The sequence below is a fragment of the Oncorhynchus clarkii genome, chromosome 31, assembly GCF_045791955.1.
Source record: "Oncorhynchus clarkii lewisi isolate Uvic-CL-2024 chromosome 31, UVic_Ocla_1.0, whole genome shotgun sequence".
Classification (NCBI taxonomy): Eukaryota; Metazoa; Chordata; class Actinopteri; order Salmoniformes; family Salmonidae; genus Oncorhynchus; species Oncorhynchus clarkii.
The window spans coordinates 35,376,653-35,390,603 of NC_092177.1; the positions used below are offsets into that span (position 1 = coordinate 35,376,653).

At 41.2% G+C, this 13,951-nt stretch overlaps 1 protein-coding gene across 2 annotated transcripts in view; it reads right to left on the reverse strand.

Moving 5' to 3' along the window:
* The window catches only part of LOC139391240 (alpha-1,3-mannosyl-glycoprotein 4-beta-N-acetylglucosaminyltransferase B), a 217,741-nt gene that overhangs the window by 56,708 nt on the left and 147,082 nt on the right, over positions 1-13,951 (reverse strand). For both annotated transcript variants that reach the window (XM_071138886.1, XM_071138887.1), the window contains one exon: positions 4,160-4,235. In XM_071138886.1, the coding sequence (XP_070994987.1) occupies positions 4,160-4,235 (76 nt within the window). The remainder of the gene's footprint in view (positions 1-4,159; positions 4,236-13,951) is intronic.

Here is a 13,951-nt window from a genome sequence, read left to right on the forward strand (position 1 = left end):
ACTCGGAGCCAGAAATGTGTATATCATATACTGCAGTTAAGGAAACATGGGAAATAAATTCTGCCTTGAAAGTTGATAAACACGTCACCCCACTTTTGAGAAATGGCCCTTGAATGTTTTGGATACCTACTGCAGAGCTCTTCTTTGTCAGCAACCTTCACACCCTCTTTAAGCATTCACATGTGAGGCCATGTGCTAAACAGAGTGTATAGTAAACAACCAACGATTTCAAGACTAAAAGTGGTAAAAGTAGTAGTAGCCTACAATAAAGAAATTGATCTATATCCTAATCTGACTCAGGTCCTGTTGTTCTTCACATTACCGTCTCTGGTAAACACACACTATATAAAATAAAATAAAATATATGTCTATTTGTCACATGCATAGAATACAAAAGGTGTAGTACAGTAAAATGGTTACTTGCATATTTGCATAAAAATTGGCAAAGTTATCCCCTTCTATAAATCTGGGGATCCAAGATATTTGACAAATTATCACTCCATAGCTGCACTACCAAGTTTTTCTACAATCCTAGAAAAAAATGGTATATATATAAGAGAATATTGAAACATATAAATCAACACCGAAATGGTTTTCGTAAAAACTACCAGATATGGCTCTTTTGCAATTTATGGATAAAATCTCTATAGGCCTGAACAACAATGAATACGCTCCTGGCATCTTTTTAGTCTTATCGAAAGTGTTTAACATAGTTCGATCATAAAATATTACTTTCTAAATTGCATTTTTACGGTTTTCATGATTATACACATAATTGGCTATATAGTTATTTTCATGATAGAGTACAATTTGTTTATGCAAATGGCTGTGCCTCTATCAGGGCCAAGATATCCTGTGGTGTGCCACAGGGTTGGATAATCGGACCTTTGTTATTCCTAATCTATATCAATGACCTTGCTGCTGTGTCTTCTACCATACCATACAAATCTATATCAATGACCTTGCTGCTGTGTCTTCTACCGTACTTCCCATTCTCTTTGGTGGTGGTACCAATTTGATTTTATCACACAAGAATTTTGATTCACTAACTAATGAAGCCAACTCAGGAATGGCCACATTTTCTGTACGGTTCCAGATAAACAAATGATCGTTCAATGTTAACTTCTTTGGGGTAGGGGGCAGTATTTTCACGTCCGGATGAAAAGCGCGCCCAGAGTAAACTGCCTGCTACTCAGGCCCAGAGGCTCGGATATGCATATTTGGATAGAAAACACTCTGAAGTTTCTAAAACTGTTTGAATTATGTCTGTGAGTATAACATAACTCATATGGCAGGCAAAAACCTGAGAAAAATCCAACCAGGAAGTGGGAAATCTGAGGTTTGTAGTTTTTCAAGTGAATGCCTATCCAATATACAGTGTAAATGGGGTAAGATTGCACTTCCTAAGGCTTCCACTAGATGTCAACAGTCTTTAGAAAATTGTTTCAGGCTTCTATTGTGAAGGGGAGTGAATAAGAGCTGTTTGAACCAGTGGTCTGGCTGAAAGCCTTTAGTTTAGTCACGCGCGCGGCCGTGAGCATGAGCTCCGTTCCCTTTCATTTCTAATGACAAAGGAATTGTCCGGTTGGAATATTATTGAAGATTTATGATAAAAACATCCTAAAGATTGATTCTATACATCGTTTGACATGTTTCTACAAACTGTAATGGAACTTTTTTTACTTTTCGTCTGGACTTAGTGCCCACGCCTTGTGCATTTGGATTACTGGACTAAACACGCAAACAAAAAGGATGTATTTGGATATAAAGATTAACTTTATCGAAAAAAACAAACATTTATTGTCTAACATGGAGACCTGTGAGTGTCTCTCTCTGCACTTTCACCAGATGTTTGTTTGAGACAATGCATTGGTGAACATAACGCACCAATTTCAAATTAGGTTTTTGGACATAAAGATTAACTTTATCGAACAAAACACACATTTACTGTCTAACATGGAGTCCTGGGCGTGCCATCCGGTGAATATCATCAAAGGTTAGTGATTCATTTTAACGCTATTTCTGTCTTTTGTGACACCTCTCCTTCTTTGGAAAATGGCTGTATGGTTCTCTCTGGATAGGCGCTGACCTAACATAATCACATGGTGTGCTTTTGCCATAAAGCCTTTTTGAAATCCGACACTGTGACTGGATTAACAAGAAGTGTATCTTTAAAATGGTGTATAATACTTGTATGTTTGAGGAATTTTAATTATGAGATTTCTGTTGTTTGTATTTGGCGCCCTGCACATTCACTGGATGTTGGTCAGGTGGGATGCTACCGTCCCACTGGCGCCAGACAGGTTAAAAAAATCCAACATTATTGTATTCACTAGTAAGAATAAGGAATATGGTTTAATAATTTTATCCAGAGTCTCAATTGGTGGGAATGAAATGGAAGTCACATCCACTAGATTCCTCTGAGTTTTAATTGATGAAAAGTTATCCTGGAAAGATATTCAATTTGTCTGCAGTAAAGTGATGAAATCTGTTGGTATCATCAGAAAGATTAGTGGTTTGGTTCATCAGGCTTGCTTCCTAACTATATACTATAGCTTAATTTAACCATATCTCATTTACTGTAATATTGTCTTGGCCAGTACATGTGCCTCTTACCTACACAAATGACTTATTATACAAAATACATTTGGAAGACTAGCCACCTATTCTAATTACCTAGCACCATCTGCATCTTCATTTAAGAAACTCAACATCTTGTCTATTTACGATATTAATGTACGGCAATTATGCACTTTCCTCTACAAAATCATCATACCTCCCAGACAGTTTACCTAAACCCTGCTATGAATTTTTCCAGGTAAATTGTGAAATCCACCTGTAAAAACACAAGACACTGAGATAACCTTCACCCTCCCTACTGCCACACATCACATAGTCAATTCTCAATCAGATACATAGGTACCACACTCTGGAATTCTTATCTTCACATTGCCAAAACCTCATCGTCCCTCAACAACTTTAAGCGAAGACTAGGGGTCCGCCTGATGAACCAAACTACTCAGTAATCTCCTCCATATAGCCTAACGCTCATGCACACACTTACACAAAACAAGTATTGTTCTTTTTTTTTCTCCCTTCTCCATGATTACTGATCAAATCATTTATAATGAGTTAATTTTGTTGTGTGTTTTAACAACCCTTTTTTTTTAAATTTTTGTACTTATGTAATTGTGGGTTTTTTGTTGTTGTGGTGTGGTGTGGTCTTCATATAAGCCCTTCGCCTTCCAACCACACCTGCACAATGTGTTTTAGAGCACGCCTTGCTCTTCATTGTAATCAGAGGGCTAATATTAATACCATGCATGCCAGTCTCTCTTGGCTTGGAGTTGAGGAACGACTGACTGCGTCACTTCTTGTTTTTATAACAAACATTAGTGTTGGAAATCCCAAATGGTTTGCATAGTCAACTTACACACACACTTATGCCACTTGACATGCCACACCAGGGGTCTTTTCACTTCCCAGGTACAGAACAAATTCAAGGAAACGTACAGTATTACACAGAGCCATGAGTGCATGGAACTCCCTTCCATCTCACATTGCGCAAGTGAACAGCAAACCTGGTTTCAAAAAACAAATAAAGCAACACCTCAGGCCTCTACCCTATGTGACCTACTTGTTATGTGTATGTGTAACTGATAGATGCGCACACACACACACACACCACATGTTCATGTTTTTAAATGTATGTAAATTCTAAAGTATTTTGTCTGTAATGCATTTTTCACTATGTTTCGGACCCCAGTAAGACTAGCTGTCGCCATTGGCGTCGGCTAACGGGGATCCTAGTAAATCAAATCAAAAATCTAAATGGCAGCCGCTCGTCGGCTCTCAGGAATGCAGCCTCAGCAGCGGGAAACGACTGGGGCAAATATTATTGCTGTGTCACCCTCACGATCACTTTCTAGATAGCTTCTGTAGGACTATAGCTGTTGCTGAGTGCCACCTGTCCAAAGGTTATGAGAAATTGCTGCCCTGCGAGCAATGTTGTTCCAAGCACTGACATGTCAGAACAATTTCTCCTCTTTACACACTTCTAAGATTCTCATTTCACTATGCAGAATATACTAATTTCTTCAGTCTTTTACAGAAAACACTGTAAACAGATGCATGCTGCAAGAGGCTTGAGGTTTCATACCTGCACATAGTAGGTCCCTTTGGACTGGGCGTACATCATGAGGAAGCAGTAATCCAAATTCTGTTTTGTCCGCCATCTGGGGAGAAAGAGGAGAATGACAGAGGATGCGATTAGATTCACAAACCCAAACACACACACACTTCAGCATCAACACATGATCCACATCCAAACCTGCGTCCATGCTTACCGACAAGACGGAGGGAATTCATCCGACATACTACTATTTCATTGACATTCAGGCCTGGGTACACGAGCCAGTGTCTCACTTTGGCATAACTCACTTTGTTATAACTCAGACACATAATGTAGGATCTGTGTTGTCGTAAGAGTCAATAAATGGAAACAATAAGCTTCTGGTCTAAGCGGAGCAGTGCCCCTGGTCCTCTATCTTCCTGTGTAAGAGGAGAGCGAGGAGAAGCTGGAGGTGGATTAGTGGCTCCTGGTTCAGATGAGCAGCAGAACATGCGGTTGCCTTTGTCACTGGATAACAATGAGATGTTGAAAACGGAGAGGAGGAAACTCCTTGCCAAGTTACTGTCTTACAAACATACTCATGCTCGATTCGATTAGCTATGCCTATGGGAACCAAATATAAGAATATCTTGCACACACACACACACACACACTTTTTGGACGAGACACAGAGTAGCTTGTATAAACACACTGTGACGAAAATAGGCATCGATAACATGAAAAGGGGAAAAAAAACAAACACTGATTAGAGCAGCCATACAGCAACTACTACACTAGGAGAAGAATGCCCCTCAACGCAACTTACTTCTCATAGTTTCATCCAATAAAAGACGGCCCTCCGGCAGCACCATTCCTATGATCTGTTTTCCCGTTCAAATCTTACTTTACATTAACAACACGTGCAACGGATTGAGACATACGCAATCCTTTGCTAGATGGAAATAGTAGCCTAAATCATGTATATTGTGGCTATATAAAGATAAAGCAATTGTTTGAGGCAAACAAAGAGCAAATCGTATCCGTGTAGCCTAGGCCTACATCCAAGCTGGTACACAGAGTACACACTGAAATGTGTACCTATAACAGAAAACAACACAATCGTGCTCGATTAGAGATCAATTATGAAAAATTGAGATATGCAACAGTCATTTCCTGAAGACGTGTAAACATTTAAATCCAAATATTTACTCTCTTTCTAATTGCTTGATAAGCTTTATGAATCTCAGCTGTGCCGGGAGATAGGCTTGGTGACGAACCACATCATATGCACAATAAAGATTGTGAGGTTCTCTCCCCTAAAGCCTTTATTCCCATCTGGTAAATAGATGATACATTCACAATGAGGAGGCACATGATAGGACACAAGGAAGCCCATTTATACCCTACCACCCCTAAGCTATCGGTACCACTGTGTTTCAACAAATTGTCAGTGTTGTCCCCTAACGTGCCATTAGGATGTGAAAGGTCAAATGAGTGAATTGAGTTAATGAGTTAATGATAGTGATACAAAAGCACTTTAATTCCATCTCAAATTGAATAAGTTTATCTGGGGGAGTTACTTCCTCGTTCCGTGCTTTATTAAAGGGACATTACACTCATAAATTAAAATGTGTACAATGTTTTTTCAGACATCAAAAGTAGACTAATGCCAAGATGAAACCTTGTCACATGAAATTGGTTGTATAAATCCATTTATATGCCTCCAACCCAAAATTACTTTCTGGTTTTTCTGCTTTGATTTTGTGTTAATCTTTACATACATTTGCGGTAGAGGCATATAGATGGATTTACACCACAAATGTCTTGATATTAAGCTACTTTAGAGGTCGAAAACTCCTAACAAACGTTTATTGAATGTGTAATGTCCCTGCACCATCGAGAGCATCCTGACCGGTTGCATCACAGCCTGGTATGGCAACTGCTCGGCATCTGAGCAGAAGGCACTACAGAGGGGAGTGCGAACAGCCCAGTACATCACTGGGCCAAGCTTCCTGCCATCCAGGACCTATATAATAGGCAGTGTTAGAGGAAAGCCCATAAAATCCAGTCACCCAAGTCATAGACCGTTTTCTCTGCTGCCGCACGGCATACGGTAGCGGAGCGCCAAGTCTAGGACCAAAAGGCTCCTCAAAAGCTTCTACCCCCAAGCAATAAGACTGCTGAACAATTAATTAAATCGCCACTGGACAATTTACATTGACCCTCCCCCCTCCCTTTTGTACACTGCTGCTACTCACTGTTTATTATCTAGGCATAGTCACTTCACCCCTACCTACATGTACAAATTACCTAACCTGTACCCCTGCACACTGACTCGGTACGGGTGCCCCCTGCACATAGCCTCGTTATTCTTATTGTGTTACTTTTTTATTATACATTTTTACATTAGTCTACTTGGTAAATAATTTCTTAACTCTTCTTGAACTGCACTGTTGGTTAAGGGCCTGTAAGTAAGCATTTCAGGGTAAGGTCTACACTTGTTGTATTCGGCGCATGTGACAAAGTGTGATTTGATTTGTTTGATTTCAGTCAATGTGGATAAGGCACACAAGTACACTATACGATCAAAAGTATGTTAATACCTGCTCGTCTTATATCTCATTCCAAAATCATTCGCATTAATATGGAGTTGGTCCACCCTTTGCTGCTGTAACAGCCTCCACTCTTCTGGGAAGGCATTCCACTAGATGTTGGAACATTGCACTGATGTTGGGCGATTAGGCCTGGCTCGTAGTCGGCCTTCCAATTCATCCCAAAGGTGTTCAATGGGGTTGAGGTCAGGGCTCTGTGCAGGCCAGCCTAGTTCTTCCACACTGATCTCAGCAAACCATTTCTGTATGGACCTCGCTTTGTGCATGGGGGTATTGTCATGCTGAAATAGGAAAGGGCCTTCCCCAAACTGTTGCCGCAAAGTTGGAAGCACAGAAGCGTCTAGAAGTTCATTGTATGCTGTAGCGTTATGATTTCACTTCACTGGAATAAGGGACCTAGCCTGAACCATGAAAAACAGCCCCAGACCATTATTCCTCCTCCATCAAACTTTACAGTTGGCACTATGCATTGGGGCAGGTAGCTTTCTCCTGGCATCCACCAAACCCTGATTCGTCCATCGGACTGCCAGATGGTGAAGCGTGATTCATCACTCCAGAGAACGTGTTTGACTGCTCCAGAGCTTTACACCACTCCAGCCAACGCTTGGCATTGTGCATGGTGATCGTAAGCCTGTGTTCAGCTGCTCAGTTATTGAGACCCATTTCATGAAGCTCCCGAAGAACAGTTCTTGTGCTGACGTTGCTTCCAGAAGCAGTTTGGATCTCTGTATTGAGTGTTGCAACCGAAGACAGACAATTTTTACAAGTTACGCGCTTCAGCACTCGGCGGTCCCATTCTGTGAGCTTGTGTGGCCTGCCAATTCGTGGCTGAGCTGTTATTGCTTCTAGAGATTTCCACTTCACAATAAAGAACGTACAGCTGACCGGGGCAGCTCTATAGGGCAGAAATTTGACCAACTGACTTGTTGGAAAGGTGACATCCTATGACGTTGCCACGTTGAAAGTCACACAGCTCTTCAGTAAGGCCATTCTACTGCCAATGTTTGTTTACAGCGATTGCATGGCAGTGTACTCGATTTTATACACCCGCAGCAACGGGTATGGCTGAAATAGCCGAATCCACTAATTTGCTTTTGTATATATATAGTGTATATTAATATGGGTAATGTTCAGCCCTTTCCTGGGATAGCATGGCTGTGTGCTCTATTTTATACACTTGTCATCAAATAGCCAAATACACTAATTTGAAGGGGTGTCAACACACACTATAAATACATACAAGGGGTCTGAGGGGAAAAATGTGGAAAAAGTCAAGGGGTCTGAATACTTTCAGACCCCTTGACTTTTCCACATGTTTTCCCTCATCAATCTACACACAATACCCCATAATGACAAAGCAAACACTTTTTTAAAGAAATGATTGCAAATGCATGAAAAAATAACATGGAAATATCACATTAACACAAGCATTCAGACCCTTTACTCAGTAGAGTGTCGCTGTACAGCTATTTTGAGGTCTCTGCAGAGATTTTCAAGTCCGCGCTCTGGCTCGGCCACTCAAGGACATTCAGAGACTTTTCCTGAAGCCACTCCTGCATTGTCTTGGCTGTGGGCTTAGGGTCGTTATCCTGTTAGAAGGTGAACCTTCACCAACACAAGTTTTTGTCAAGGATCTGTCTGTACTTTGCTCCGTTCATCTTTCTCTCAATCCTGACTAGTCTCCCAGTCCCTGCCGCTGAAAAACATCTCCACAGCATGATGCTGCCACCACCATGCTTCAGCATAGGGTTTGCCAGGTTTCCTCCCGATGTGACGGTTGGCATTCAGGCCGAAGTGTTAAATCTTGGTTTCATCAGGCAAAATAATCTTGCTTCTCATGGTCAGAGTCCTTTAGGTGCCTTTTGGCAAACTCCAAGCGGGCTGTCATGTGCCTTTTACTGAGGAGTGTCTTCCGTCTGGCCACTCTACCATTAAGCCCTGATTGGTGGAGTGCTGCAGAGATGGTTGTTCTTCTGGAAGGTTCTCCCATCTGCACATAGAAACTCTGGAGCTCTGTCAGTGACCATCAGGTTCTTGGCCACTTCGCTGACCAAGGCCTTTCTCCCCCGATTGCTCAGTTTGGACAGGCGGCCAGCTCTAGAAAGAGTCTTGGTGGTTCCAAACTTCTTCTATTTAAGAATGATGGAGGCCACTGTGTTCTTGGGGACTTTCAATGCTGCAGAAGTATTTTGGTACCCTTCCTCAGATCTGTGCCTAAACACAATCCTGTCTCGGATCTCTACGGACAACTCCTTCAACCCCATGGCTTGGTTTTTGCTCTGACATGCACTGTCAACTGTGGGACCTTTTTATAGATAGGTGTGTGCCTTTCCAAATCATGTCCAATCAATTGAATTTACCACAGGTGGACTCCAATCAAGTTCGAGAAACATCTCAAGGATGATCAATGAAAACAGGGTGCACCTGATCTCAATTTCAAGTCTCATAGCAAAAGGTCTGAATTTTTAAAGTAAATAAATACATAAATACATACATACATACATACATACATACATACATACATACATACATACATACATACATACATACATACATACATACATACATACATACATACATACATACATACATACATACATACATACATAAATAAATAAATACATACATACATAAATAAATAAATACATACATACATAAATACATAAATAAATAAATACATACATACATAAATAAATAAATACATACATACATAAATAAATACATAAATACATACATACATAAATAAATACATACATACATAAATAAATAAATACATACATACATAAATACATAAATAAATACATACATAAATAAATAAATAAATACATACATACATAAAGTACACACACACACATACATACATATGGAAACATTTCTAAAAACATGTTTTTGCATGGTCAATATGCGGTTTTGTGTGTAGATTGATGAGATTGAATCAATTTTCGAATAAGACTGTAATGTAACAAAATGTGGAAGAAGGGGTCTGAATACTTTCCGAATGCTCTGTGTGTTCTGTTCTGTGCCTCTGTAGCCCCGACTAGGGTAACTCAGCACTTTGCGATGGCAGACTACCATGTACATACTACATCAAACCAGACAGGCAGCAGCCACAATATTCTTTACAGCATATTGACAAACTGTCTGAGATGTAACACCCAGAAAAACCAAGACTCAAATGTTACCAAAGATATGCAAAACTTTGTCCGATCTCAGCTGTGTGTTCCAATCTGTGTGGTTTAACAGGGAAGCCTGCACACACACAACATGCAGGCACGTAACATGACCATATACTGATAAACATACACATATGCATGTGTTAAATGGGGGAGCATGCCTATAAACACAAAACGTATAGCACATACATAAACACACAGACAGCGCACACACACGCACCAGAGTTGATAAAATGTTAAGAGTGTCCAAAGCTGTCAAGGCAAAGGGTGGCTACTTTGAAGAATCTAAAATCTAAAGTATATGTCTGTTACTTGAACTCTGTGAAGCATTTATTTGGGCTGCAAATAAATGCTTTGTTAAACGCTAACACTTTTTGGGTTACTGCATGATTCCACATGTGTTAGTTCATAGTTTTCACGTATTCACTATCATTCTACAATGTAGAAACTAGTAAAAAAGAATGTAAAACACTTGAATGAGTAGGTGTGGAAACTTTTGACAGGTACTGTACAAATATTTTACTGTGTTTCAGTATTACATCTAATTCTATACACTTAATACTTATCTACTTTATGTCTCTGTTATATTCAGATGTGTGCATGTTTTTCCTATACCTTTATTGTAAGCATTCATTTGTAGAATATGTATAGACCACAAGCATTCATTCTAAGCCACACAAATATTATTATCCAAGTGCTTCCTAAATACAATCAATTTTCAACCTAGCCCCGGGCATTCTAGGTATAAGGTTAGGAAAGAGTCGGCATCCTGTCTCCTCCTCTCTCCATCTTTCCTCACTCTTTCTTCCTTTACCCCCTCTTGCCTTTTCTCACTCCATTTGATGTGAGGGATGTTTACCTGCTCAGCCCGGTCCTCTCCTCATGCATTATGAAACAAGTCTCACCACAGAGACCTAGTTTCCCCTGCCTCTCTCAAAATACAGGCCAAGGAGCAAGATTTTAAATGCAGTCTGTTTTGTACTGAATTTTGAGCTGACACACAGACAATTACACACATTTGCACTTAGTGATGAAATAGTACAGTACACAATGTCTGTCACATGCACGCATGTAAGCACAAACTTGTGCGTGCACACACACAAACACACCACCCTATAGGCAGCCTATCCATCCTGCAGTCCCCCCAGGGTACAGGGCCGCTTGGTTAATCGATAGGGAACATTGTCTCATTCTCCTTGGCCAAGCCTGGGACTCTTAGACGATAGATGATAGAGGGAGGAGAGGGAAGAGAGAAAGACAGAGTAGAACGCTATAGGGAGGAGAGCGAGAAAGAGATAGTGAGAGAGGAGAGAGAGGAGAAAGAGGGGGAGGGGGGGAGAGAGGATGAGAGGTGAGTAAGTCATGGCTCCTGGCGCGAATCGATCGAGGGGGCTTTGATTAAGCGGGCCGGGCAGACTGCCTTTAATCTCAATAGACTGGTTGTGTCATCAAATCACTTCTTCTATTGTGCGGCTCCCACGCAACCGCCCCGGATAAGCTACCAACCCAGTGATAGACTGCTTCCCGGATGGCAGCCTATTCCCTATTTGGTGCACTACTTTGAAGCAGGGCTCTGGTCAAAAGTAGTGCACCAAGAAGGGAATAGAGTGCCACTTGGAACACAGAGGTGCAGTGATAAATCCGGCTACTGTCACGATCATCGTAAGAAGCGGACCAAAGCGCAGCGTGGTGTGAATGCATCTTTTAATAGATGACGAAAAACACTAAGTAAACTGTACAAAAACAATAAACAAATAACGACCGTGAAGCTATCATAAGAACTGCGCTGACATAAGCAACTAACATAGACAATCACCCACAACCCACAATGACAAAACAGGCTACCTAAATATGCTTCCCAATCAGAGACAACGCCTAACACCTGCCTCTGATTGAGAACCATATCAGGCCAAACACAGAAACAGACAAACTAGACATCCAACATAGAATGCCCACCCAGCTCACGTCCTGACCAACACTAAAACAAGGAAAAGACTAAAGAACCATGGTCAGAACGTGACAGCTACTCTATGAGATTCCTCTATGAGGTAAGTGCAGCCCAACACTAACAATGTCTTCCGTCTGCGGAGTCAGCTACAGAGTGAGACTGCAAAAGACTACGGAAGACTGTGGAACGCTAACATTATAAATGCTACTCACAGTGCACAGCTACGGCATGACGTCGATTAGAACTTAATCAGTCCAACTGAAAATGAATTGCGTCGCATCAATGTCTCCCTCAGAACTTTAACAACCAATCAAAGCACGGACCTTCACATAAGACACGTTATCCTATCCAAAATCACCAACCAAACTATCAAATTAAACGTCTACCCTAACAGAAACGAATAACTGTACGACTATATGAAATAAATAGGCCTACAGTCTCGTTTTACAGACAGATTGTGTATGTGACAATAATAGATTAGACTGTCTGGGCTGATTTGATATCGATTCGTCTGTCGCTCTGTCCGTCTGTCTGGTAGATGTGGGATTGATTCGTCCGCCTGGTTGACCTGACATTGATTTACTCAGTCTGGATTATCTGGGAACGATTTAGTCCATCAACCTGCTCACCCATGAGTTTATTTAGGGGGAAATCTGCACTCTCTGCGATAAACTACTAAACTTCAAGATTTATAATATTGAGTTAAGATGTAAAGAGCATAAATAAGTTATGTGTCAAGTTGCATTCTAACGACCTGGAGAGCTGGTGAGAGTGTGTTACAGTGTGTGTGTGTGTGTGTGTTTGTGTCTGGGGGGGGGGGGGGGGGGGTTGGCTCTCTGCATCCATCCACCCACCCACCCACCCACCCAATAAAAAGATGCTCTGCTTTTTTGAGACCGCACATGTAGACTCCAGTTTTGTCTTACTGTATCTTGATTATCGTCCAGTCATGTGGTCAAGTGCGGCAAAGAAAGACCAAGTTAAGCTCCAGCTGGCCCAGGACAGAGTGGCACGTCTTGCTCTTCATTGTAATCAGCGGGCTAATATTAATACTATGCTTGCCAGTCTCTCTTGGCTTAGAGTTGAGGAGAGACTGGCTGCATCCCCCGTCTTTATAAGAAACATTGTGTTGAAAATTCAAAACGGTTGCATAGTCAACTTACACACAGCTCTGACACACACACTTACCCCACCAGACATGCCGCCAGGGGTCGTTTGACAGTCCCCAAATCCAGAACAAACTCAAGAAAACATACACTATTACATGGAACTTCCATCTCATATTGCTCAAATGAACAGCAAACCTGGTTTCCAAAAACAGATAAAGCAACACCTCGTGGCACAACTCTTCTCCCTTATTTGACCTAGATGTTGTGTGTATATATTAATATGTAGGCTGTGTGTGCTGTTTTAAATGTATGTAGTTCTGTCCTTGAGCTGTTCTTGTCTATTAATGTTCTGTATTATGTCATGTTTCATGTTTTGTGTGGACCCCAGGAAGAGTAGCTGCTGCTTTCGCAACAGCTAATGGGGATCCTAATAAATATTTTTTTAAACCCACCTACTTACCCACCCATCTCACCCTCCTCCACTCCCTGCAGAGCACCACAGGCTGACTGTTTGCAAGGGGTGCCTCTAGGGCCCCGACAGCTTTGACAGAAACTGAGCTTGGTCCTGTCCTCATGGACCCAAGAGAAGAAGGAGAGGAAGATGGATATATGGAGAAGGAGAGAAGTAGACTGGCCTATCTGGCCAATTAATTAATTAACACAACAATTATCTCTCTCCCTATGCTACTTTCTCCTTCCGTCTCTAACTCCCTCACGGTCCCACACACACAGAGAGCAGAACACATGCCAACACACACACACACACACTCCATTCCTCCTTAAATGTCTTTAACTCTGCATTCCTTCTTCCCTTCCTCCCCCATCCCTCCTTTCTCTCTCAATATGAAGTTAATTTACTTTGAATTCAATATATCCTGGCAGCAGCCTTAAAACATCCACTGCACTTACATTTTACTCTTGGGATTTAGCTTACCACTGCATTTTTACATTACAAGCTAAAATGTAATCAATAATATAAACTGTATAATACAGTATAT